The 25,488-nt window shown below is 45.3% G+C and overlaps 12 protein-coding genes across 12 annotated transcripts; 7 read left to right on the top strand and 5 right to left on the bottom strand.

Moving 5' to 3' along the window:
- Positions 1 to 175: 175 nt before the first annotated feature.
- On the bottom strand, positions 176 to 684 carry FSST1_006752 (nuclear transport factor 2 family protein; the record flags this gene model as incomplete). The annotated part of the gene is made up of 3 exons (XM_083233151.1): positions 176 to 215; positions 272 to 530; positions 579 to 684. The coding sequence occupies 3 exons, from the start codon at positions 682 to 684 to the stop codon at positions 176 to 178; spliced, it is 405 nt and encodes a 134-aa protein (XP_083090182.1).
- A 635-nt stretch (positions 685 to 1,319) lies between these two features.
- Positions 1,320 to 2,862, top strand: FSST1_006751 (uncharacterized protein; the record flags this gene model as incomplete). The annotated part of the gene is made up of 6 exons (XM_083233150.1): positions 1,320 to 1,406; positions 1,459 to 1,629; positions 1,692 to 1,844; positions 1,904 to 1,984; positions 2,040 to 2,490; positions 2,543 to 2,862. The coding sequence occupies 6 exons, from the start codon at positions 1,320 to 1,322 to the stop codon at positions 2,860 to 2,862; spliced, it is 1,263 nt and encodes a 420-aa protein (XP_083090181.1).
- Positions 2,863 to 3,524: 662 nt separating this feature from the next.
- FSST1_006750 (FAD binding domain-containing protein) lies at positions 3,525 to 5,352 on the top strand (the record flags this gene model as incomplete). The annotated part of the gene is made up of 3 exons (XM_083233149.1): positions 3,525 to 3,700; positions 3,761 to 4,658; positions 4,711 to 5,352. 3 exons carry the CDS (start codon positions 3,525 to 3,527, stop codon positions 5,350 to 5,352), a joined length of 1,716 nt encoding a protein of 571 aa, XP_083090180.1.
- Positions 5,353 to 5,853: 501 nt separating this feature from the next.
- On the bottom strand, positions 5,854 to 7,905 carry FSST1_006749 (Alpha/Beta hydrolase protein; the record flags this gene model as incomplete). Its single annotated transcript, XM_083233148.1, has 5 exons — positions 5,854 to 6,588; positions 6,649 to 6,802; positions 6,859 to 7,314; positions 7,399 to 7,564; positions 7,617 to 7,905. The coding sequence occupies 5 exons, from the start codon at positions 7,903 to 7,905 to the stop codon at positions 5,854 to 5,856; spliced, it is 1,800 nt and encodes a 599-aa protein (XP_083090179.1).
- Positions 7,906 to 12,571: 4,666 nt separating this feature from the next.
- FSST1_006748 (uncharacterized protein) lies at positions 12,572 to 13,549 on the top strand (the record flags this gene model as incomplete). Its single annotated transcript, XM_083233147.1, has 1 exon — positions 12,572 to 13,549. The coding sequence occupies one exon, from the start codon at positions 12,572 to 12,574 to the stop codon at positions 13,547 to 13,549; it is 978 nt and encodes a 325-aa protein (XP_083090178.1).
- Positions 13,550 to 14,068: 519 nt separating this feature from the next.
- FSST1_006747 (uncharacterized protein) lies at positions 14,069 to 15,241 on the top strand (the record flags this gene model as incomplete). The annotated part of the gene is made up of 1 exon (XM_083233146.1): positions 14,069 to 15,241. One exon carries the CDS (start codon positions 14,069 to 14,071, stop codon positions 15,239 to 15,241), a length of 1,173 nt encoding a protein of 390 aa, XP_083090177.1.
- A 1,055-nt stretch (positions 15,242 to 16,296) lies between these two features.
- On the top strand, positions 16,297 to 16,787 carry FSST1_006746 (uncharacterized protein; the record flags this gene model as incomplete). The annotated part of the gene is made up of 3 exons (XM_083233145.1): positions 16,297 to 16,311; positions 16,366 to 16,699; positions 16,756 to 16,787. 3 exons carry the CDS (start codon positions 16,297 to 16,299, stop codon positions 16,785 to 16,787), a joined length of 381 nt encoding a protein of 126 aa, XP_083090176.1.
- Positions 16,788 to 17,118: 331 nt separating this feature from the next.
- FSST1_006745 (SDR family oxidoreductase) lies at positions 17,119 to 18,497 on the top strand (the record flags this gene model as incomplete). Its single annotated transcript, XM_083233144.1, has 3 exons — positions 17,119 to 17,173; positions 17,225 to 17,314; positions 17,755 to 18,497. The coding sequence occupies 3 exons, from the start codon at positions 17,119 to 17,121 to the stop codon at positions 18,495 to 18,497; spliced, it is 888 nt and encodes a 295-aa protein (XP_083090175.1).
- A 447-nt stretch (positions 18,498 to 18,944) lies between these two features.
- Positions 18,945 to 19,631, bottom strand: FSST1_006744 (uncharacterized protein; the record flags this gene model as incomplete). The annotated part of the gene is made up of 1 exon (XM_083233142.1): positions 18,945 to 19,631. The coding sequence occupies one exon, from the start codon at positions 19,629 to 19,631 to the stop codon at positions 18,945 to 18,947; it is 687 nt and encodes a 228-aa protein (XP_083090174.1).
- A 2,232-nt stretch (positions 19,632 to 21,863) lies between these two features.
- Positions 21,864 to 22,454, bottom strand: FSST1_006743 (flavoprotein; the record flags this gene model as incomplete). The annotated part of the gene is made up of 1 exon (XM_083233141.1): positions 21,864 to 22,454. The coding sequence occupies one exon, from the start codon at positions 22,452 to 22,454 to the stop codon at positions 21,864 to 21,866; it is 591 nt and encodes a 196-aa protein (XP_083090173.1).
- A 438-nt stretch (positions 22,455 to 22,892) lies between these two features.
- FSST1_006742 (UbiD decarboxylyase family) lies at positions 22,893 to 24,506 on the top strand (the record flags this gene model as incomplete). Its single annotated transcript, XM_083233140.1, has 3 exons — positions 22,893 to 23,749; positions 23,799 to 23,913; positions 23,967 to 24,506. The coding sequence occupies 3 exons, from the start codon at positions 22,893 to 22,895 to the stop codon at positions 24,504 to 24,506; spliced, it is 1,512 nt and encodes a 503-aa protein (XP_083090172.1).
- A 107-nt stretch (positions 24,507 to 24,613) lies between these two features.
- FSST1_006741 (uncharacterized protein) lies at positions 24,614 to 25,453 on the bottom strand (the record flags this gene model as incomplete). Its single annotated transcript, XM_083233139.1, has 2 exons — positions 24,614 to 24,725; positions 24,783 to 25,453. 2 exons carry the CDS (start codon positions 25,451 to 25,453, stop codon positions 24,614 to 24,616), a joined length of 783 nt encoding a protein of 260 aa, XP_083090171.1.
- Positions 25,454 to 25,488: the final 35 nt, after the last annotated feature.

The following is a 25,488-nucleotide window of genomic DNA, read 5'->3' as shown; positions in this document are numbered from 1 at the left end:
CCCTAACCCTAACCCTAACCCTAACCCTAACCCTAACCCTAACCCTAACCCTAACCCTAACCCTAACCCTAACCCTAACCCTAACCCTAACCCTAACCCTAACCCTAACCCTAACCCTAACCCTAAGAACAATATTGTAAAGGGATCAATTGTTTTTAGTTCAGTCTACCATGGTCTAACTGGGATTCTTCTCAATCACGCGGGTAACAAGGTCACTGCGAGTGTTAGTTAAATGTTCGAAAACACAAGACTTCAAGTAAGGGCAACTCACGTATCCATATACGCCCTGACTGTGGAAATTTTACCGCTATCGTTAAAACCAAGGACCCATGTATATTCATTAGGAAAAGGGTCGCCACTTTTGGTCTTGACATCGACAGCTTTCAGCTCGACGGCCGCTTGATTCCCCTCGATGATAACGTTCTGGATCACAAGGTGCAGAGGACCGGCCCAGGTTGATGATAAAGCCCTGGTACCTTGCTGGAACTCTTCAATGGAGTGGTAGTGGCCTGCGATCTTGCAATGGGCACCTTCACTTCCGATTAGCTAGGCCCAAGCTTGTAGGAAAATGGTATTACCTTTGACAATCCAGTCAACGTTAGGTTCAACATGGGGCCAGAAGCTGGACATGTCTCCTTTGGCGGGGCCATCAAAGATGCTTCGGACGTGCTCGTGGGTAACCATGGTGAAAGTTACGTTGGCGTTCAAGGTTAGAGAGTGAATATCTTGTGGTATCGAGTAGTATTAGGTGTCTGAGTTTTTGTTGTCAGGCAAGTAAGAAAATCACAGTATCGTACAACCAGTTTTTAAATAACTTATCTAGAACTACAATGTGGAGTTACATGCGTCTGAACTGAAGTTGTGGGGTAGGTTCTCGCTCCTGTGTTTCTTTGTATCTCACGGAACGGTTGATTCGGTGGGTTCACAGCTCCTCGTCGTAGCCGTGTGGAGAGGGGCCGAGCTGGTGGGAGCAGGTGACAAAAGCGGACAACGCCACGGCGGAGAGACGTAGATGCAGCCGGTGGAGCCGAGCCTGTTTCCCCATACAATGGCTTTTCTTAGTGGCACTAGTTTCGTTAGTATGTGCAGAGCCGTGTGAGTGCGAGCTGTAGACTGGATAATCGTAAATGGAAAGAGAAAATTTGATGATGGCTACTTGAGTGTTTCCAGAGGGGCTGGAGATGTGAGAGCGTCATGGGACTGAATGCTGACCAGTATTATAATGGTGGCAACCCATTGGCAGCCTCGATGTAGCATATTGTAGTTCATACCAAAAACGCATTAACTTTTCAACACGTCTACCACAAAAGATCACCGACATGCCTTTAAACGTGCTTATTGCTGGTGCAGGATTGGGGGGATTGGGCGCTGCTATCGCTCTGGCGCGCGCTGGCCACAATGTCGAGGTATGACCAGTTGTTGCCCAGATCATGCAGAATACGGGGCTGACGTATCCAGGTATTTGAGCAATCTAGGTTTATGAACGAGATTGGCGCCGCAATTCACATTGCCCCCAATGCCAGCAGGATTCTGAAGTCTTGGGGCATTGACTTTCAAGACCTTCAGGCCGTCTTCTGCAATGCCATCAAGCTTTATGACAGTACAGGAAAGCTCATGGTTGTAGCGGTGGTGGGTCTTTGCAACAAAATCTCCCTTGCTTGAGTTATGCTAAGTTTGTGTGCTTGACGTAGGACACCGACGAACTCCAAAAGAAGATTGGTTCTGAAGACGAATGGCTGTTGACACATCGCGTGGACCTACACAACACCCTACATGAAGCGGCTACAAACAAGTCTTATGAGGGCAGAATCAAGATTCACACTGCCAGCAAGGTCGTTTCGGCGGTATACACATAGCCCGTTTCCTCTTACTTGCTTCATGCTTGTGTCTAACACCATATTAGGATGCGGAAACTGCAGAAATCACCCTTAGCGATGGAACCAAACGCAAAGGTGACCTACTAGTCGGGGCGGACGGTGTTCACGTAAGCACTACTTCCGCCTGCTCAAGGTACCCGAGTGGTTAACAATGCAATATAGTCCAAGGTTGTCATCTCTGTGGCAGGTTATGAACCTCAGCGCATGAGCACGAAACAAAACACGTTTAGGTTCTTGGTCCCAATTGACAAGGTTTTCGCCAATCCGATTACCGGACCCTTCTTTGGGAAGCTGGGATTCGACTGTCAACATGTTTTCATCGCACACGATCGAAGAATGGTTATTTACCCCTGCCGTAATGGCACATTGCTCAACATTGTCGCTGTCCATCCAGCTGAGAATGATGGCCTCGAATCTGAATCTTCGTGGTTGGCAGGGGGCAATGTGGAGGATCTTCTTGAGGTCTACAAAGAATTTTCTCCTGTACTCAACGAGTTGTGCAGAATTGCCGAGGACTTGAAACTGTGGAGCCTGGCCACGAGGGATCCCCCTTCAAAGTTCTACAAGGGCAAGACCGTCTTGATAGGCGATGCTGCTCATCCCATGCTTCCACGTATGATCTCCCTCTCCCAAAACCTCCTTTGACATGACTAAACAGTATGCAGATCAGGGACAAGGCGGAGGGCAGTCATTTGAAGACGCTGCGGCCCTCGGGATCTTATTCCCAGCTGATACAACCATCCAGGACATCCCTAGGCGCCTGGAGCTCTACAACCAGCTTCGATACCCACGAGCAGTGACTGTGATGTTCATGTCCAAGGTCAATGACGAGAGACGTGGGTTAATGATGGAAGATCTTCGAAAGTTTGTACCTGGCGCGGAACTACCTCCGGATATGTTTCCGTATCTGTGGAATAATTTCGTTATCCAAGATGCGCAAAAGACGCTCGCTTGGGAGCAACGTGGTACTCTAGCGCAGCTGTAGAGTGATTTCTATAAGTAGTGAATTTAGCAAAGGAATTTACGACGCTGAGATCACATGAGTTTATTTAATTTGCTTGTATACTTTACTCGCGTTTCCGAATGCCTTAATCTTCTATCGTGACAGACTTCGATCGTCCCCAGCTTGAACTACGAGACGGGCTATAGTCACTTGGTAAAATATGAAATCATGGGTCTATTGTGCTTGCTCCCGAAGACTGCTTTTTCGGATGTTATAGACACGGTGAATCAGGTGCGTACTTATGACGTATGCAGTTTGTGTGTCTTAGCAAATGGTATCTGTCAAGGGTGGAAAACCATGTTAGAATGAGAAAGAAATGCTCGCGCTCGCGCTGGAATCACACTTGCCGAGCTCCGAGTCCAAGCCCACGGGTGTATGCTTAGTAGTTACTCCGTGCTGACACATGCCGAATGGGCACCCGTGCCACCAGACTTTCGGAACCATCCCCACCGGAAGTGTCTCAATCTTCGGAAAAGAGAGTGAAATATGCGGTAGGAAGTTGGATATCTGCTCAATGAAATACAGAGGCTGGATCACTGACAGAATATCTCACGGAAATTTTAGCCCTCCGAACACAACATCACCCTATCACCTTTTCGCCTACCTGAAGCATTAATGAAATAAGCACTGAATTACTCGAAGCCATGACTGTCACAGCGCGACAGGTTGACGAAACCTTCTCCACAGCCAATTTGGCCAAGGACAAGTTCACTCCCTTCGATCATTCTAGTATACCTTTTGAAAAAGAAGAATGGCCTGTCATTATTATTGGTTCCAGCATGGTGGGCAAGACTCTAGGTCTTCTCCTCGGCTACCACGGGTAAGTCTGATGGAAGACGGTCTGGTGATTCGACAAGATATTGAAGTTAACAGACCACAGTATCAAGTCCGTGTCGTTTGATCGTCATTCCAAAGCAGGTGCTCATCCCAGAGCCGCCGGGATTAACTTCCGAACGAGTGAGATCCTCCGCCAACTTGGCCTAGAGGACTTCACTCTGGAGCAAAGCGGAAAAGAGTTTAACCTCAATGCCGGCATGCTCCTAGTGGAAAAACTTGTTGGCGGTAGAGTGATCAAGCATATGCAAGAACACGATCCCGAGCATGTCAAACGTTTCACCCCTTCAAACTGGGTGTGGATTTCGCAGCGCATGTTTGAGCCAATCCTGGGAGCATATGCCGACAAGTTCAACAGCGAGCAGCGGCACGGCCATGAAGTTCTCCTGTACGACGAGCAAGAAGATCATGTTATTGTGGTTGTTAAAGATCTCACCACTGGTACCGTCAAGAAATACAAGACACCGTATGTGGTTGCTTGCGATGGCAACCGTAGCCCAACTCGTCAGAAAGAAGGCATCAGCTGGGAGGGGCCGGGCATCCTCCGAAACAGTCTTGGTGTAGGCTTCAAATCGGATTTGAGCCCATTCATCGGTAAGAGAATGGTGCACGGCGTTGTCTACGTTGCAAACAAAGATATTGGCGGAGGATTCCGCTTGGAGAATGAGGGGAAGCAGGGTATCATCATGGTCAACAATGTCGGGCCAAGGACTAGCTTCGATCCAGGATCTGTCACTGTGGACGATGCGAAGGACTACTTTTATCAACTATCTGGTCTCACGCGCGACCAGGTCACTCCTGAGATTGTATCGATGAACTACTGGACCATGGCAGCATACACTGCCGGTAGACTCGACAGCAAGGGTGGCAGAGTCTTCTTGGCTGGAGACTCGGCCCACACAATGCCGCCGACTGGAGGCCTGGGTGGAAATACTGGAATAGCCGTAAGCCTTTCTGCTACCTTCACAAACTTGCTCACAACTGATGTTTTACTAGGATGCGCACAACCTTGCCTGGAAGCTCGCCTATGTCTTGTCTGGAAAAGCCTCACATTCTCTTGCGTCATACAACGTCGAACGACAACCTGTTGATGAGTTTACTGTTGACCAGGCCTACAAACGCTTTCAAAACCGCATCGTCATGCAAAAACCACCAGCCCTAGAAGCCCCAGACGAATCCATCGAGCTTGGTTTTAGGTATCCCAAGGGCGGAGCTTTTGTTCCAGAAGACAATTATCCAATTTCTAAGGAGAGCTACGATGACCCTGCGCATCCCAGTGCAGTTCCCGGATCCCGGTTTCCCCATTCTTATATCCAAGAGACCGGAGGATCCGGTGACACAATTTCCACGATTGACCTAGTCAAGCAGAACTTCTTGCTCATTACGATTGACGCTGAGTCGCCCTGGGTTCGTGCAGCTAGCCAAAGCCCTGTTACACTTGATGTGTACGTTCTCAATACGTCGTCATCTCCGTATAAGGATCCTGCGAGGGATGTTGAGAAGAAGTGCCGCCTGGGGCGAGGTGAGGCGATTATCGTGCGACCTGATGGCTTTATCGCTTGGCGTGGTACAAAGGCAGAAAGTGGCCATGAACAGCGGTTGAAAGATGGACTTCTTGCAGTTTTAGGAAAGCATTAGGCTATGTAGCTTGTGATGAAGGTAGATGAGGAGTTAAAGTAGTATGTGTTGTATTTGGGCTTTTAAGACACCTAGTTCATGAAATTTATATATATCTCTAAATACATCTGCCATAAGATTTACTAGATATAAAATATAATTTTTAACTTATATAAGAAGCTTAGGGATATAGCGAGATTAAGAAACCCTCTCCTCTTAGCTGCTTACTTTCTAGAGTTAAAATTCTAGAGACTTAGCTTTCAGTTAATATAAAAGATTACTTTTACAATATGATTAAACACAGAACAGGACAGAGACCAAGATACTAGACACCTAAAGGTAGATACATAACAATAGACCTTTTATACAGTAGTAATTCAAATCTAGATATAGAATCTAACTGTCTATTAAATGAAATACAGTGTACACATATGTTATAAGTGACTTACTATAATGCACTAATGACAATAGTATTTTCTCTTTACATAACTCCACGGCCTCTGAACCCATTTGACCCATTACCTAGGCAAGGGGATCCAAAAGAGGAACGACCAAGTAACTATCCGAGTCACTTCCAATATGAACAGTATGGCGGCCCTTGTTGGCGTGGCTAGCTCCATGCAAGAAGTCAAACTCCATGAAGCTCATGTAGTGGCCAGACACCTTCAATGTCAAGTACTCACCCTCCTCAAAGACGATGCCCGTAGGCCAGATTGGAACCTCTAGCTTCGCGACAGTACCAGCAGGAATGGCTTTGCGCGTAGTGTTGGTGTACTCGGGCCACTCTCCAGTGAATCTTCCGGGAGTGGGATCAACCTTTGTGATGGCATGGCTACCTCTCAGCGATCCAGTAGGTCCCAGATACTTGAGGAAGCATGTATCAGCAGCCTCTGTGTGATGGCTGACAGGAGGGATGAGCTCCTTTGTAGGAACATTCATGTTCACTAGCTGCTCGCCAGAAGCGTCCTGCTTACCAATCTGGGCGAAAACGTCAATATCGTCATGACTGTCGTTTGAAATGCTAATGTTTAGCCATGAGTAACCAATCAACCATGTCTTCTTGGGAATCTTGTATCTGAAAAGTAGTTCCTCACCACCCTGCAGGGGGTGTTTAGGAAGGTGTGTAGCATCATACGATAGAGCTTGTGCCTCCTTCTGAGGGGACAGCACAAGTTTCTCCGCAGAACCTAAGTAAAGCTTGGTATTCTTGGTTTTAGGGATGGGATAAGACTCGAGGGGGATGTTGACGACGTTTGGCTGTACATGTTGAGTCAGAGGATTTGTTTGACATTAAAACTGGGGCCTCTGCAGACTTACCTGATTGAAGCCAACCAGTGAGCCTCGCACTTTCTGTGTGCTTGTCCAGTCGTTCTTGATACCTTTAACAAAGTAGTCATAGAACTTGGTCAAGTCATCGACGTTATCCGGGTGGTACAAGTCAGACCACTCTTGTCGAGCATGGATACGAAGCCTGTTATATTAGCACTTGTAGTCTCTGCTGAGCGAATTGGGTCAGCCACAACATACCACTTGTCTTTGGAGGAAATATCGTGGTAACCTCGCACGGAGCCAGTTGTATGGAGCGCAGAAGAGAAACTAGCGAGAATGTAGGCTGGGACCTTAATCTTCTCGAGCTTGACGTTCTTGTCATCCCAATACTCGTTGTAAAGAGGATACTGTTCCAACATGTTGATGGGAGCCTCAGCGCCGTTGTGTCCGACCATGGAATCTTGCAGTACCTTCCACATCGCGTCGTAAGGATATGGAACACCGCCGCGGACAAGGGTGTCGCGGTAGAAATCTGCGTTGCCCTCCCAAGGTGCAATGGCAGCCAGGGACGGAGGATTCTGAGATGCAATCTGCCACTGAACCATGGCAAGCCAACTATTTCCTCCCAGTGCAACCTTGCCGGTACACCAAGGAAGTTTCGCAACATGTTCAATGGCATCGTAACCGTCTTCACCATCTTGCTTGCCAACCCAGCTAATTTGGTTAGCCTAGACCCTTCTTGAATGAATTCACAGTGACGATGCTGATCTTTGTCATGTCACATGAGATAGTACTTACGGAACTATTCCTTCAGAGTCCCAAGACCCTCGCAGATCAACATTGACAATAGCGTAGCCCCTGGCGGGCCAGACCGCAGGGTCAAGACCTTCAAACTTTTCGTAGCCACTAACTTGGCTCTCAGGAACTCCGAATCTACCAGGAATCATACCGAGTCCGTGAGGACCTATTTCCCAAGTTAGCAACAGCCCAGCTTAAACCGATAACACGACACCTACCATTTCCCGTCTTGCCGTAAGGGCTCCAAATTAGGATGGCCGGGACCTTGTCATCAGTTTTGGGACGAAAGACGTCTGCGTATAGCTTCAGGCCATCACGCAGGGGAAGCGTGATGTCCTTCTCGAAAATGGTATCAGCCTCAAAAGCCCTGCTTACAGGAGTACGCTTATGGCCCTTGGGTAGTTCTTTGACTGAAGGGTTCAGAGGATCGTAAGGGCCACTCTCCTTGGCCCCAGGCTTGATAGCTGGGGATACCTTAACGTCGAAACCATTAATGTTGAGCGACATTGTGGGAGTAATGTTTATATGATAGTGTTATTCTGATGAGACGTAAAAGTAGGTTCCAGACTCTATCAATTGAATTATATTTTAACTTATTTGTGATAATAATGTACCTTTCACTGTATCTAACTAGTTGAACTAGTGTAGCATCTGTGAAGGCCTGTGGGGCCGGGACTCCAGTGCCGCTGTCCGAATACATATATGTTCGGCTCGGGACCACATCTCCACCTTCGGAATCATATCCAATAGTACCGAGATTAGTTATGATTCAGGCACTTCTCAGAAGTTTGGTAAGATATAGAGACAGACCAGTAATACTATGGTGGTAATGCCTTTATGCCCCCAGACCCTCCTAGCCATTCATAAAACAAATTTATATAACGCCATGTCATATCATGGACAAACTTAAAACTACTTGTATACTACCCCACTGAGTAGACCTCCAGCAACTCTTATCTAAGCTCTAGCACTCCCAGTAGTCACTCTGCAGAATAATTGCCACTCTTTCATTTTATTTATGCACCCTCAGTAGTAGCTATAACCTGAGTAATTGTCCGTAGTGACCGATCTATAAAAATATTTTCTTCACTCATACCATCATTCGGTCTGTTCCTTCTATATCGTATCTTGACGTCTCGGACACATTGACGCACTCCAGGCATACATGCCACCCATATACCTACACTGATCTCAATGTTGGTCCAAAGAGTGATTCCTACAGCATCCGCTAGAACAGATTAGCTTCCCTAGATGTTCATATGGTCTCAGGCCAAATCGGCAGCATACCTGTTAGGTTCCATGACTTAGAATAGCAAATAACGCTAGGGAGACGAACTACACTAACAATGGTAAGACTGTACAGCTTATATTAGATCAAGGACCACTAGATAAGAGGAGATATGCAAACTTACAACATGCCGACTCCAAACATAGTAAAAACTCCAAGTTTTGCCTTCGGCTTGATTCCAATGTTATAAATTTGAGTTATTGGAAGAATAAACATCCAAACATCCAAAATGATACTTGAAACTCCCTTGGATATCAGCAGATGGTTAACGTTGACCCTAACCCCTTGTTGTGTTCTGTCTTTCCAGGTCTGCCAGAGGGACTGGATAGGTTGTCGTTGGACTAGAAAAGCCACGACGTAGACAACGGTGACGACCATGATAAAGGCCATGGTAAATAGTACTATCGTTCGGAACCTATTATCAGGAAATGCGCGGAGAAAGAATGCCAGAATTGATAATCTGAGAAAACCCATGGATAATGTGTAGGTGATTTCGCATGTAAAGAATGCCTAAAATTGAAAGAGTTTGAAAAGAAGGAGATGCTTCTAAGAGTTACTGACCATAATAAATGCACGCACATCCTCGTCCTTCACATTCCAAATGTCAAGCCCAAGACCCTTTAAGAGCACTGACACAGCGCGAAGTCGAATTAGCCCAGTCCTCGCCACGAGTAAGATCATAAACCTACGAATTTGACAAAGAACACTGGATGCTATGGAGACTGGCTAGGTATTCTTGTCAACAGACTGGCGACTATATCAGGATTGAGTAACATACCACAGCGGTCAGGTACAGGAAATCATCCCACCCTATAATGACAGATCCATAGATTCTGGAGAACCCTCTCATGGCACAAAAAATGGTCGTAGTAACAAGAGTAATGCAAGCAACAAGCTGGACTTCAAGGCGACGATCAGTGATTTTTATTACACATGCAACTTGAGTGTTGTTCTTGAAACCTATCAATGTTTAGAAATAATTGTTAGAACAAAGCCTGGGACTATCAGCGACGGCGCCTTGAGTGACATACTCCGGATCTCCGGGATACTACAGTCGCGGATAAAACAAGACTCGACTCCATCTAAGAACATTTCGTTTTGACATATACCAAGGGAGGGTTTCTCGAACTGTAACATGTCAAGTCGCGCATGCCGAAAGCATCTCGCCTGTAGTTGTTAGAGACGGGTAGAAGATACATGTGTTTATGTACTTACAGCACAGCCGCTTTCCGTTGCTAAAGGATTGGCTTCAGAAGTGAGCGAGAATATACACAGTGCTAGCACACAATGAAGCCAACGGAGGGGCATTGTATAGATTGCTGCATGCAAGGTAGTTTTATTGCCTTTCTGTGACTTGGCAAACCTGGGCTCGAGCAAATCCTAGCTGAACATGAGAGCGGATCAGACTCTAAATCAACAATCCTGACTGACAGTGGCAGTCCTTGCGGGGTTACCAAGAAACGCCTCCGCCGATCATTGGAGACCATGGATTGAATCTATTGTATGTAAGTGTCGATTCGAAACTCAGACTAAGCGCCACATTCCCTGTCGCCAGATCCCCATAGAATAGTGTCAGAAGCACTAGAAGAATTTCTGGAACAGGTCTAATGGTGGACCTAGAGATTTTAGCACTAGGCTCTAGAATGTTGTGGCATTCTAAATCGCCGGGCAGCTTCTTGGTGGGTGCCGTAGTTATTCGGGAAATTTGTCTGATGTACCGTTAAGCGTGGGTTAGGTGACTCTTAGCTCATTTGTTGATGCAAAATGGCAGAACAAAAATCCAGAACTTACCTCCTATCCCTTACTAAATCTCACGTTTGGAATGGGTATTCACACATTAAGTTCAGGCACACATTAGAATTATACTAATTTCGCGTAGATTTAAAATACCTAGTTCAAGAATCCTCCTTCCCGTGCGTTGACTGAACTGCCTGATGATGTCAGAAAATGTTGAATCTTGGCTGAATCATTTTCCTTATCGTTGATGCCACCTTCACGCCATTCAGTTGATGCTACTAAACCTTCTTCATCATGGTCCTCATTTCCTATAAGCGAATATGGATTTGACGGGCGACACCAGGTTCACGTACGGATAATGGGAGGATCACTGTTTGCTGTCTCGGGAACGCCACTGACAGCGTCCCTCATCGCGAGAAGCGCACGTTTCTTCCGATTCTCTTTAAACGCGAACTCGAAATAGTGAATGGGCTACTTTTGAGTGAAGGATTCTGTTGATAGTGCTCTGGTCAAGAATATTCAAGACGGGTGCGGAAGGGAGGGAGACAAGTTGACCACATCCAACTGCAGGCTGCTTGGAATCGGCACCAGGCGCCCCTGGGGTTGGAACGCTATTATCGAGCGCAGCGCGGGTCGCACACGAAGGATGTAGTCAATGTCCTTCTCGTTAATGATGCAAAAGTTCGTATGGGAAGTGAAAGCCTGCGGCGGCTTCGGATTTGCGGAGAAACTGCGTGTCGAGATGATACACGCGAGATCAGGGAACAGGGCGTCATGAGACTGTGAGTGTGTTTTATTTCCGAACAAAAAAACTTGCAGTCGCAAGACTAATCAGAAAAGTCAATCGTCTTCCAGAGTTACCCTAACATTCTTCATCCCCAAAAACCAGCTTAGCAGCCAGTCCTTATCTGCGTTAAAACCTTGTTAAAAACTGATTAAGGAATGAAATAATTGGCCACTATTGTCGGCAGCCAGCGGAAGATAGGCTTAACGCTGGACGACGCGATGAACATATGAAGGCGCCAGAATGAGGTTGTGAATAATTACATTTAATGAAAATAATGTGTGAGTTAGAGAGGAGCCAATTTACATGTCTGTTTTGCTGACGCTCTTTGCTGTGCTATAACCCCGGTTTTATGGCTTCCGACCAGCCATTATCTATTCTTGGTGCACAGCCCCTGTTCCAATACAGTCGGTAAAGCCTGGCTTGGCGGTGCCGGCCACACTCTATATGAGCGGGGACGCGTTCTTACGCATTTGTTCTGATATAGAGTTCCTGCTGAAATCTTGTATTGTGAAGCCTTGTGGCCTTACTGAAATTCTTATTATTCACCTTTATTGTTAAAGACTTCGGATTTTATTAGGAAAGTTACCACTCTAAAGTCAAACTGACGTTTTAAGATGTAATAGCACTAAGCTATATCATCATGGTAACAAAGTATTTTGTTAGACTTTATCTTACCTATTGGTAATCCCTATACTAAGTACCTTTAATTAGCTCTCATCTGTACAGTTACCTGTAGCAATACTAAGATGTATATAGAGTATGATCTTCCTGCTACAGTAACCTGGTATGCTACTGACGTCTTTGCGGCCTTGAAGAGATTAGTTCACAAGTATATACTTCTTTATTGGTCCACGTATGCCTAGCTCTAAGACACAGTAGGCCAAAGTGGTCTACAAAAAACGACATGTCATTGTTTCTGCACTTCTCCGTTCTAAGAAAGACTGATTTATGAGGATGTATTGGTAGATAAAGACGGGGCAATTGCCTGCTGCTATCTTGGCTGTCAATCATCGGCGATCAACGTCGGCCGACCCGATAACAGCTGAAAGCGTCAGCTGTGTTTTGCTGTCGATCACCGAAGATCAAGACTGGAATTGGTCACCAAAACTCATCTCACCTTAGCTTCAATGCTTTCGTTCTAGAAAAACTGGCAAATAAACAGTTATGAGCATTATGCAAGGGTAGACAAGAACATGATATGATAAGAGGTTAAACAATCCATAGATCTCAAAGGTATAAAGAGGCACTGTAGGTCGAATAAGTCCTACATAATCTCTCATCTACCACCAGTTACCTACTTAAACCATCCACCACGACCAATCTTCTTTTCACTCTAAAGCACACCAACAAAGTTCCTCGTCATGGGTTTCACATTCGACGGCGTCAAGCGAGACAACAACAACGCTTACTACTATAACGATGGCGACGTTGACAGTATTCGCGTCCCTCTCTCTAATCAGTGCTATGGTGACATACGCATGAGCCACGAGCAGCTTAACCAGTGGTTCGGCATCAGTGATGACACACTGCCTGACCTCCCAGCCTACTACATCAGCCCCCGCCTTGATAGCACATGGGGAGACTACTATTATAACGGTAGTAATAGGGGTTGGTGGAAAGTCACGGGAGATATTGTCGTTTATAAGCCGATCGAATGGGTTCCCTCTGTTGCCAGAATCCGAGACTACCCTAAGAACAGCATCCTTACTACCATCGAAAGAGAACGTGTTGAGACAACGACGTCCAAACTCTTTGCCAAAGCAGAGTTTGCTCTAGAAATCTCGGGCGGGGGTAACTACATGGGGATGAAGGCAGAAGCCAAGGCAACGGCGTCCACAGGCGTCGAATGGGAAAAGGAGGTTAAGAATACAAACAAGTACACCGAGAATGGTGTGGTTGGCAAGGAACCACTTACCGAACTTGTAGTGGGACTGATGCTTCGGGTTGAAGAAGTCTACACTCATAACATCGATATCTGGGTCGATGACCGAGGTGAACAAGACTCAATGGGTTGGTCTGGTGGCCCCGGGTGGAATGATATTTGGATCCCATCTCGGGCCCTCAGACGAGCGGAAGGTCTCCAGTTCTCAGGAATTAACATGTCTGGAAAAGGATACTCCGGTGGTCTGTATGTCCAGACTCTTCCCGTGTTTGACGAGAAGAAACAGTTCAAAGACATGCACATCGCTCTGAGCAATGTTGGTTGGACCGATTGGTATGCCTATACTGTTGGCAAGAAAGGGAACAGTTCAGGAGGGAGACAGCTTCTGGCCTACCCCAGGTACAACCCATCGGCGACTTTGGTGCCACTCAACAAGACGCCAGACAAGGCCGAGTAAGAGGACAATTGAGCAGGATATTACGCGCTAGCCAGGCCCAGATACAGACATTCTTTACTACTACTAAATTCGTTGATCAAAGAATGGGACATTTATTTCCTGATACATGCTCGTGAGTCTTGATGTCATCTCAAATCGGGAGGGTCCTATTGATAGTTAGTACATGAAATAATACGTAATATTGAACCCTGTTATCAAACCTTATTACATTTCAACTGGGCGCATATGTAAAACCACCTACGTAACAGAGTGATGCTGCTTTGGCAGATCACACACTTTGCCAAGTAGCTAAGACAAAGCTCAGCTATATTAGTAAGTGATTAGCGGTCTGGTTATAGAAATGGATAGTAGGCTGACGATCATTTCACCACCGTACACAAGCTTTGGAAGAGCCCTAGGGTATATAATGACGCTGTTGACAGCCAGCTTATGTATACTCTCTTTACTCCTTAGACAGTCTTCGTTTGATCTGAGAATACCCGACTGCCAATAAATTAACAAATAATTCATGCGTTCAAGATGCAACTTCGCTACCATACCCTAATTCTTCATTTCCTATTTTTACTTTACTTTACTTGTCTTTCACGATCAATCAACGTTCTGCAGCGGCAGAATGTACGTCATCAGCAAGTTTTGAATCAGGTGAACAATAATGAAGACCTCATGATTATTGGTGCACGTGGATATTGGGGTATTTTTTCCAAGCACATCGCCATCCGAGATCGAGCAGGGAACCTGAAATGGAGTTGGTACTTGGATATGGCCCAGGAGAAGGACATACCTAAGAAGGTGAAGAGTTGCATCCACTCTCTAGACTCAATCACGGAGATCAAGCGGGCTGCGGGTGGTGACAAGGTCGTTGCCATTGTTGGTGATGCAATAATCGTCTTCGACATGCCTTCCTCAGCAAATGGCTTTCTGCCTAAAGTTCGTTTTGCCAGCTGCGTGAATTCTTCTCACACAGCAGAGTTGTTGCCAGACGATTTCCTCGCTCTCGCCACATCGGGCAACACCCAGTCAGACGGCCTCTATATCTTCGATCTTCGTACCTCCGCCCCTACTGTTGACGTACCTGATCCACGCCCTGTCCAGATCATCAACGGATTTCCGGCTGTACATGGCCTACTCTGGGACGAGGCCGCTACGAAGTTATGGGCGGTCGGCAACGACAGGGCTCCAGAAGGCGACAAGCCAAGCCAGGGCCTACTCCGTGGCTTCAACTTTGCCCCAAATTCTGACCGAACTACTGTACTGCACCCTTCGAAAGAGGACGAGTTCCTGATCGGTGAACCAACTCGTCTGACGACTGAGTGGGGATCTAATACTAAATGGTGGAACGGTCCCCATAACCTCGTCGGCATTCCTCACACAAGGAAGGTGCTTGTAACCACCGACTTGAGCGTTTTTGGCATTGATCTCGGGTCCCGAGGGTTCTTGGCTGAGTCGGAAGTGGACAAGATCTTAGCGGGCTTTGAACCGATAGGGAATCGGCATGGCCTTCCCCGGTCCGATATCAAGAGCTTGAGTATTAACGGACAAGGTCAAACCTTATATGTCCAAGCGAATTGGGGGGAATATTTTAGTAAGGATGTGATGGTTATTGAAGGAAACGGTGAAGTTAGCAAAGTAAATGTCGGTTCTGTTTATAAGGCGCGTTGGTTTACAGAGATTCCAGGGTGGCCAACAGCTTAAAATAAAACATTATACTTATAACCTTCTACTTAATAAATATATATTCACTATCTATTTTAAGTACATAGTTATTTAAGGTATACTATTTCTTATATTTAAGACCAGGAGCTGTTTGGCAAGATAGCAACTACTGTTAATACAGCTAGACGACAGGTAAAGACCCGATGTCTAACCAGATAGATACACATGTAAACGTCGCAGAGAATGCAGGCCTTGTTTCTTCTTTCATTCTTATAGCAGGGATAGCGTCTCATGTTTTAAGAAGGCAATTCACCTACATTGGAACCACGAAAGCTGTAGGCATGATGAGCAATACACAACAAAAGTAGAACGTCAAAGTCCACATATAATGCAGTAAAGAAAGATTAATGTCAACACAACTCATCAATGAGGCAGGTCGGTGTTATTAAGGAAATAGAACAATGTGTCGGTTTGAACTGTACGACTTGCAAACTGACCTTCAAAAATCTCAAATAGAAGTAAATACAAGCCGGGCGCTTGGAACGGGCCGTCGGGGAAACACATTTCGGAGCGATTGACACATCGTATGTTGGATACAAAAGTCCCGGCTCGTAAATCAGGTAATATAAAGAGCCCCCAAGACATTAACACCCAATTATAGGCCTTTGATTCTCTAGAGCCCCAGATTATCAAGATAAGATGAGGAGAACCCCTGCTCTCGATCTCGCGATTTGACGTCGGCCAAGGCTGTGAGCTGAGCCAGGCTGACGCTAATCCTTGAGCGCTAAGACACATCATCAACTTTGTGCCTAGCTGAGAATCCTTCGGTCCACAATTAAACTTGGCATTACCTTGGGACAACAGTCAGTACTGGGTCTTATTGCTTCCATTACGAGGTGAAGGATTCAGTCCAGCTTACGGTGATGTCACTTCATGAACATAGAAACTTGACTCGGCAACTTCAGCTTTCGGCAATTGAAATGGATCTAGGAGCGTATACATAAGTATCGATCATCTCTTCAAATTCTAGGGCTTCTCACTCGTTCTCAAATACAAACCCTCTCTATTAAACCACTACAAATAAACTGATCAACATGCATTCTGCCTGGGTAGGCTTTCTAATCATCAAGATATCTTCATTCAGAACCAACTAACAACTATAGACTCTCGTTACCTTCATCCTCGCTGCCTCGGCCCCAGCCGCTCTAGCCGGAAAGTGCCAGGCACCACGTGGGGTAGGCGAGAACCCCAACTGTCTAGGAGGCGACTACCCGTCGTGTGTTAACAAGAACAACGCCCTATGCTGGGCTGAATGCTCCGGCAATCCGGCTGGAGGAGCAGGCGCTCCATGCCATACAGGCTGCACTACCAGAAACCAGCAGTACTGCGCTGGTTACTGCATGGCGATCTCCAACTGCGATGACTGCATTGAACATCTCAAGCAGATGGGTGCTGCTGGCAATGAGGATAACTGGAGGGAGGCATGTAGCCAGGAAGGTGAGTTTTGGCAAAGAATGGTCTACAAAGAGGCATAGTTACTAACGGGATGACAGGTGACTCTTACTACTGCAACTGTGACTCTTAGTGGCTTGGGTATTCTTTACAACATGGTTCTCTCGGTGGACGAAGGGTGAGACTTTGTATTTGTTTATTTAACTCTAAGTAAAAGATACGATTTTATAGAAACCCAAATGTTCCCATCATATCTATTTCTCTACTGAATGTCTCAAGATACAATCCACGCCATGTTCTATGAAGCTAAAGGTCACTGCCATAGAGAAATGAAACAATCGGACCGTATCCCTACTTATGGAAGTAATAAAACACCATCACATGTCCCATTATCACCCCACCTATCCAGTAATGTGCAGAAGGAAAACTTTGTAACTCACTGGCACTCACCAAATAATTCCAAGATGGTCACGGCACTGCAAGTAAAGTCTGTTGCTATTGTCGGGGCCGGCGTATCAGGTAATGCTCGCAAACCCTTCATAAATAGGACTAGCTTACTGACTTTATCAGGGACCGCTGCTGCTGCCGCGCTGAAAGCGGAAGGATATTTCGATAAAGTTAAGGTCTTTAAGAGGAGAGTGAAGCACCCGGTGGGTCATAGTAAGTTCAAGCAGTCAGTCTGAGACGATCCATTGACCGCTTTCTTGGTCTCCAGGCTGTATGATAAGGAAGATAAAACGGGATTGTGAAATCTTGAGTTTCTGCAGCCGATAGCGGAACAGGCACTCAGTTACCTGCTAGCAAAACGCCCCGCAATTTGTAATCTAGTTATGGCTCGATATGTTAACCTTGTTCTGTTTTGTGATTTGTAAGCAAAACCATGAGTATATCTTGTGGTTGCGGAGACATGGTAAAGTAATAAGATTTAGCATGCTGTGAGAACAAGTCATGATTTAAAGCATCACTATCACAAATCATCCCTCCACCCGCCCCAGTAAATTCATGAATATCACCCGCTGACAATAATCGATCGCAACAGTGTCTGCCAGAACAGAGAACCTAAGAATAACACACTCACACAACCGATATTCTATTCTCAGAACAAGACATGAAGGGCAAGAAAATCGTCATCACTGGTGCAGGTCGCGGTCTTGGTCGTGCACTGGCGATCGTGGCCGCTGATCGAGGGGCAATTCCGTTGCTACTAGGGCGGTCCGAAGAGGCGTTGCAGCAAGTCAGCGATATAATTAAGAGACGAACTGGTACATTGGCACCAGCATTCGTCTGCGACCTCTCGGATACTACATCTGTCACGAATGCAGCGAACCATATCGCATATTCCCATCCCAACATTGACATACTGGTCAACAACGGCGCTCATTTCACGGAGGGTGCCTTTGAGAAACAGACGGCCGAGCAGATCACCTCTGTGGTCAATTCAGCGGTCACAGGTACTATGATCCTAACAAAAGAGCTGCTGCCACTTTTGAAGAAGAGAGCACACACGGACATTCACAACGTCGTGTCTATGTCGGGTCTGCAGTATGCACGATTCACTGGCGCCTCGCTACCTTTCAGAACGGCCAAGGCGGCCCAGGATGGGTTTACACAAGGCCTGATAGAGGAACTGAAGGGCAGCTGTGTACGAATCACATCGGTTTATCCGGGTTTGATCGAGGATGTATCGCCGACGGATGAGGCATGGGACAACCAGCGTGATGTAAGCGAGGGCATCACAAACAAGGACGTTGTGGATATAATACTATACGCACTTTGCGCTCCCCCGAATGTGTCACTACGCTCTATTGTTATTGAGCGTACTCGTTCAGATTTCTTAGTATAGAAGATTGAAGGTTCTTTCTGCAACACGGGGAGTTAGTTGCGAGACCAGATTGAGTGCTAAAACGGTAAGTAATGTAGGTTTAGGCGGTTTAGTGTTAAGATTGGATGTGAAGTTTACAACTATCAACTGACAAGATACATCATCTGAGATTGAAGATGGCTGGAATACCACAAGATAGTCTAGGAATTTGCGGTCGACTCGGTCTATCAGTGAAGATTGAACCCTAGAAAGGAACACAAAGCGCGCGCGTCAATCGATAATGACAAAGATCTCATAGCATTCCACCAGATATGTGACCTCCTCGCATTTCCCCTCCTTGCATTCCTGTATTACATCAGCCACCTTTCAGTTGCTATTTACGCCGCCGATCATGCGAATCATTACGCGTCTTGGAGCTATCGCAACAAAGTACTACATTTTAAGCCAATTGACGTCTGACCGTCAGCTCTAAAGTTTCCATACCTCTAAGTTACGATATCGAGCAATAAGCGGATTCATCTGTCTAAAACCAATTCGTCCACCACGAACAACAGGTCCAGTCGATCGATCTATATCCTCCCACGAGAATAATTCCAACCCATTAATCGAGAACGTAACATCTCGCTTATCGTGAACAACCTCAACCTTGTAATAAGCGCCCTGCGTATCCTCCACATTCGGCAGTGGATCAGCTCCCTGCGCCACAAGATGAAATCCAGGCGACTTTCGCAAGTTGGCAAGATGAAAGGATCTCTCCTCCGGCCATCGGCGACGGAAATACGAAGCATGCAGCGTTCGGATATCGCTGGAGTGATATTGCGGGTAAGATCCATTTCGGGGTTTAAGATCCTTGTCGAAGATGCTACCGCCGTCTTTGGCGGCTGCTGCGCCGAAGAATATGATAGCTAAGCCTGGTTCTTCAATTGGTGAAAATTCCCAGGTGATCCGGATGCGTTCGGGGAAGACTTCGGGGACCCAGTAGACAAAGTCGCCTGGGGCAGCTAGTTCGAGAGTGTTGTTGAAGACGGTGGCTTTGACGGGACCTTCGGAGACCCAATCTGCAATTGCATCAGTGTTGCTGAAGGTATTTTTGTAGAGAAGCTTTTCGGCCATGGCAGAAGTGGCCAGGAGAGCGTAAAGGGGGAGACTTCGCATATTGATTTTGTGAAGGGCAGATATTTCACTGTCTCTCGAGCATGAGTATTTGGTGGCTAGCTCTAATTATATAGAATTGTATTTATTTCTTTCGTCATATTATTTCCCGACGTTCTTATACTTTAATTTCCCATTTCGGTCGTAGATATGCCGAGGTTAGCAGATGCAATCCTGTTATGTTCAGGGATTTGAGAGCGGATATGCTACTGTATTAGGCTTAGGTACCACCTTGCAATGCAATTCGATCATCCGCGAGCAAAAGACGTGATTTAACAGTGAGTGCCGATCCTTTCCGATGAATTGAGTTCATCCTTAAATATCCACCAATAGAAGTGTCCGTGTTATTCAATGTTATTCTGACAAGACAATCCGGTGCATCTCAGGACGACATACCTACCAAGGGTCAGGAAACGACAGTTCTTGTCGAATAGCCGCCTGACGTGTTTGCATCAGTCTACACAGTTTAATTACCCGCTCTCCAGCTTCTTTGTCCGATTTTATAGCTGACTCTGGCCATGATTTGTCTTTGATTAAACCAACAGCTATACTGATAATATAATATTGGTTTAAGCCGTTCAAGGTGAGCGAAATCCGCTTTTTAAGAATGTTATAACATTTTCAATAGGTAATATTAAAACTCAAGGGAATATTGTCATAGTGATTTAATTGCAAACTTCATGTATATAAGCTGTTATTTACTCTTTTATTAAGATATAAAGCAGTTTATCCTTATCTTGAGAGAACCTTTAATTTAAATTATATAGAAAATTTAATTTGCGCAGATAGATTAACCTTTATTAAAAACTTAAGAGGAAATTAAAAAGGCCTAGGCAAAAGCTTAAGTGCCTATAAATTTATAAAGACTAAACTAGAATTTAAATCCTAGTTAAGAATATAGGTAAAATAGTATTAAAATAGCATTTACTAATAATAAGCTAGCCTATTATTATTTATACTTTATAGCTACTATATAAATGCCTTATTTCTTTTCTAAGAACTTAAGTTAAGCCTTCCCTGGAAGTTACTATTTATTTTAATTAGTCTAGCCTAGGATAATATACTAATATAAGTTTTAAGACTATAAGCTTTTCTCTATTAATTAACCTATTTTAGCTTAGTAATAAGCTAGTATGTACTATTAATATAATATAATCTTATTAAGAGGAGAAACCTAAATATAATATTTATAAATAATACTAGAGACTTTATAGGAATTAAATAGAAACTATTAATCTTATTACTATCTTAAAGTAGCTTTATAGGGCATTACTACCTTATTCTTTATATATCTTAATGCAGCAGAACTATCTATAATGCTATAGAACCTTATTATAGCTATTAAAAGTAATAGTATAATTGTCAAGAACCTTATAACCCGCCAACTAGCAGAGCAGATCAGAGAATATCTCAAGTCTTATTTCGACTCTTATATTCCAGACTCTTCTAGATTCTTCCCTGTTATAACCCAAAGAGGGACTGGTTTATTTAGGGTTTCGGCCGCGTATGCTGAACTTACCTGTAATCCTCTCTACATTAATATTGTGCTCCTCGTCACTGACGTATTAAGAGCGGGATAATATGATTGATGTGAGGGAGAAGCCGATTACCCGACTGTGGCGTTTTGGGTTAACCCTGGTGGCAAATAGAAAGTTCTATGTTGAGATGATAAGTGAGTATAACGTTCTACTACAGTCTAAACTCAGTCACGGCACAATCTTGCATGGTGCATTAGTTTGGAATAATTTTCTAATTAGACTCAGTAACTATAATCCTTATAACAAAGGACTCTCAGTTATAATTGGCTACGTGGCCGCTCTTACCAAGATTACCAGAGAGAACGGTGCCAACATCGGCACCCCAGGAATGCATTTCTAAGAAAGCAAGCGCTGACCCGACAATAAAGAAGTTATGCATGCGGTGTTTGAACCCAGCAACGTCTCCAACCTTCTGGGCAACCTCTACCATGCTAGCGGGCAGAACATCACGCAGTAAGCAAGAACTAAAATTTTATAGTGTGTCCATCCTAGATGCATTAACAGAATTGAGTCTCGAGAGACATTAGGTATCTTCCTCTGTTAACTATATCTTTAGGCTATAGAGGAACTAATAAATCTAAGAAACTACTTAGTATTATATAACCTACGACTCTGTTAATATAAACTCAGAATGGACTAGTTTAGTCCTTAGAAAACCCAACCGTCACATGTAATCACAGTCATAATGCCCAGTCTCTCAATGCATGTTATTCGACATACCCTCCCATCTCTCAAAGTTACCAGCTTCCAGACCAAATAAATCCAGCAATCGGCCAACCATTTGAGCTAATATATCCTCCACTGAGCTCGGCCTTGTATAGAATCCAACAACAGGAGGTGCAATAATTGCGCCAGCCCGAGTAACTTCCGTCATGTTACGCAAATGGATTTCGCTCAGGGGTGTCTCTCTCAGTGACAATACCAGCCTTCTTCGCTCTTTGAGACAGACGTCTGCAGCCCGAGTGATGAGGTCATCGCAGATACCGGCATTAATGGCGGCCAATGTCTTGACTGAACAAGGAGCAACAATCATGCCATTGATATGAAAAGAGCCGCTGGCGATTGGTGCGGCCAGGTCGCTTGGGTTATAGACATAATCTGCCAGCGCTCGAACGGCGGCTGGTGTGTAGTCTGTTTCGTATTTGATGGTCTCGGCTGCCCATTTGCTGATGATCAAATGTGTTTCGACGTTTAAATGTCGAAGCGTTGTCAGGATTTGAATGCCTATGACAGCACCAGTTGCACCGGTCAAAGCGACAATAATCTTCTTTCTTGGGCTTTTTTCCATTTTGGGTTGAGAAACAATAGAGGGAAGATAGTTAGACTCGGTTGGAGGTGAAGGTCTTTTGAGATGTCAAAGATGAAATTATAGCTGCTGAAGATAATACGCTTTCAATAACATGTGTAGAGAAATAAATAATCTTGTTGATGTCGTTCTTCGGGCCTATTTATGAACAGAGTTTAAAGGGCAATGATGATCAACTCGGATTCATTCGGTAGCCTCGGACGACCCTCCTGTTAGATGTTGTGGACACTCGGTGGGCTCGGCATATGTGGACCAGGCGGAGTCGGCAGGTTCGGGGGACTCGGACATCGAATCATCAACACAGTGAACCGAAAGATCATCAGAGCATGTCTGCATACCTGAGTTTCTATAAGAAGCGGAAATACCAATTACTTATTTCTATCTTGAGTCAACTATGACCACGAATCTTCAATCATCACTATGTCGTCGCAAACCCTTCCTCATATGGAATTTCGCAGCTATGTTGAGGCACTCGAAGCTGATGGTGATCTTGTCTCAATCAATGAAGAGTGCGATCCTCACCTAGAAGTCGGTGCTATCATCAGAAAGGTTGTCGAGAACAATGAAAAAGCTCCTCTATTCAACAAGCTGAAGGGGCAAGACAACAATGGCTTCTGGAGGATTCTCGGCGCACCTAACTCACTGCGATCTGACCCCAAGCAGCGTTACGGCAGACTTGCCAGACATCTTGGGCTTCCTGTGGAGTCATCAATGAAAGATATCCTGGATAGGATGGTTGCTGCCAAGACCGCTACACCTATCCCACCCACGATTGTCGAGTCCGGTTCTTGCAAGGAACATATCTTGACACCTGATCAATTCGATCTTACAAAGCTCCCTGCACCATTTCTACACCAGTCAGATGGTGGAAAATATGTCCAAACCTACGGTATGCACATCGTCCAATCTCCTGATGGAAAGTGGACAAACTGGTCTATTGCCCGTGCCATGGTTCATGACCGGAATCACCTCGTTGGTCTTGTGATCAAACCTCAGCATCTCTGGCAGATTCATCAGCTGTGGAAGAAGGAAGGTCGCGATATGCCTTGGGCTCTTGCTTTCGGCGTCCCGCCAGCTGCCATTATGGCTTCCAGTATGCCACTTCCAGATGGCCTGTCAGAAGCTGAATACGTTGGCTCGCTCGCAGGTTCCTCTCTTGAAGTTGTCAAATGCGAAACTAATGGTCTTTATGTGCCTGCCAACTCGGAGATTGTTTTTGAAGGAACTTGTTCTGTAACGGAGACTGGACCTGAAGGGCCATTTGGAGAGATGCACGGGTAAGTCTCAACAACTGCTTATCTTTTACAAGTATTAATGTACTCCCAGCTATGTTTTCCCCGGGGACACACACCCTTGGCCCAAGTACACGGTCGATCTCATCACACACCGTAAAAGCGCAATTCTTCCGATATCTAACTGTGGTAGACTGACCGACGAGACTGTAAGCACTCTTTCCTTCCTCAGTCTTGTAAATATCATTACTGATTACAATAGCATACTATGATTGGGCCTCTAGCTGCTGCAGAGATTGGTTTCCTTCTGAGGTCTCATGGTTTACCAATCAAAGAAGCCTATTCTCCGTTTGAGTCTCAGGTCACATGGGTTGTCTTGCAAGTTGATACTCAGAAACTACGAGAGCTCAACACCAATCCCGAGCAGTTCTGCCGCAAGATTGGAGATTTAGTTTTCCGGCATAAGGTTGGGTACACAATTCACCGCCTGGTTCTCATTGGCGACGATATCAACGCGTACGACTTCAAGGACGTTATGTGGGCTTTCTGTACCCGCTGCCGTCCCGGTATGGATGAGTATCATTTCGAAGATGTTCCTGGCTTTCCTCTGATTCCATACATGTCGCATGGAAATGGAGCACCTAATCAAGGCGGCAAGGTTGTGTCTGACTGCCTGATGCCCATTGAGTATACGACTGGGAAAGACTGGGAGGCAGCAGACTTTGAGAATTCGTTTCCAGAGGACATTAAGGAGAGAGTTTTAAGTCGCTGGCAGAGTTTTGGATTCGGAAATTGCAAGTAGATTGAGAGAATAATTTTTACATGGCTGAAAGCATTGGCTCTGAGCATGAACATAATAAGCATTATAGTGTGCAAAGTTGTGTCATGATCTGGTGAACCAGGTAGGAACTACACATTTGCATCTGGTGGCACTTTGTCCGACATGATGAGGTTATATGATTCCAAGGGAGAAAAGGCGTCAAAATCAAAGGTGCGAAGCCATTCGTCCATGTTGAGCATACTATACAAAACTTCAGTCAGCCTTTCGGTCACCGTAAACAATTAGCGCAACTTAGACCTTTGATCCTGAGAGGCATTCAAGGAGTCGAAAAGGGTATCGATTCCATCTGAAAGGATTGCTGGCTGACGCTCATCGGAAGAAAGTAGAGGCTGGTCTCTATTTTCATCTTGTTCTGCTAATCTTTGTAAAGCTTGTATTGCCTTCAGCGCCTTCTTATGCGTAGTGGAGAATCGTCCTACGTCTTCGCTGCGCTCAGTTAAACTCTGCATTAATTCAATCTGAATTTGTCGTGTTTCATCAGCATCGTATTCATGTCTTATGAAACTCAATAGTAACGCAGAGGAGAGACCATTATGGATGAATGCCCATGATGATGTAGTATGAGTCGATATTGAACGTAGCTTGATGAATGCACGAACACTTCGTTTCAAAGCAGTTCGAAACCGACTCAAGATCTGCGAGCATTCCATGTCAGAACAAGATCCCTTTGTCTTTGTTGACAGGATTGGCCGGCAGAAGGTAGACAGCACAAAATTTCGATGGAGCTCTAGGCCGTAATACTCTTGGAGCTCTTGAATAGAGATGCAGTTCTGCCAAGCTTCCAAATGGGGAGCGATAGATGCCTCCAATTTGTTGAAATCTTCAATAAAGATGGCACAGCGATCTAACCACGGCCCTTCCGAGGAATTTCGTAGATGCTGAAGCGTAAGATGGCACAGCCAATTCATGGCCTGTCGATAGTTCAAGACTTGGTTAGGAAGAG

Source organism: Fusarium sambucinum, chromosome I (assembly GCF_050947815.1).
Source record: "Fusarium sambucinum isolate potato_lamoka chromosome I, whole genome shotgun sequence".
Taxonomy (NCBI): Eukaryota; Fungi; Ascomycota; class Sordariomycetes; order Hypocreales; family Nectriaceae; genus Fusarium; species Fusarium sambucinum.
The sequence above is the reverse complement of the archived record's forward strand: the minus strand, read 5'-3'. Positions and strand labels throughout refer to the sequence as shown.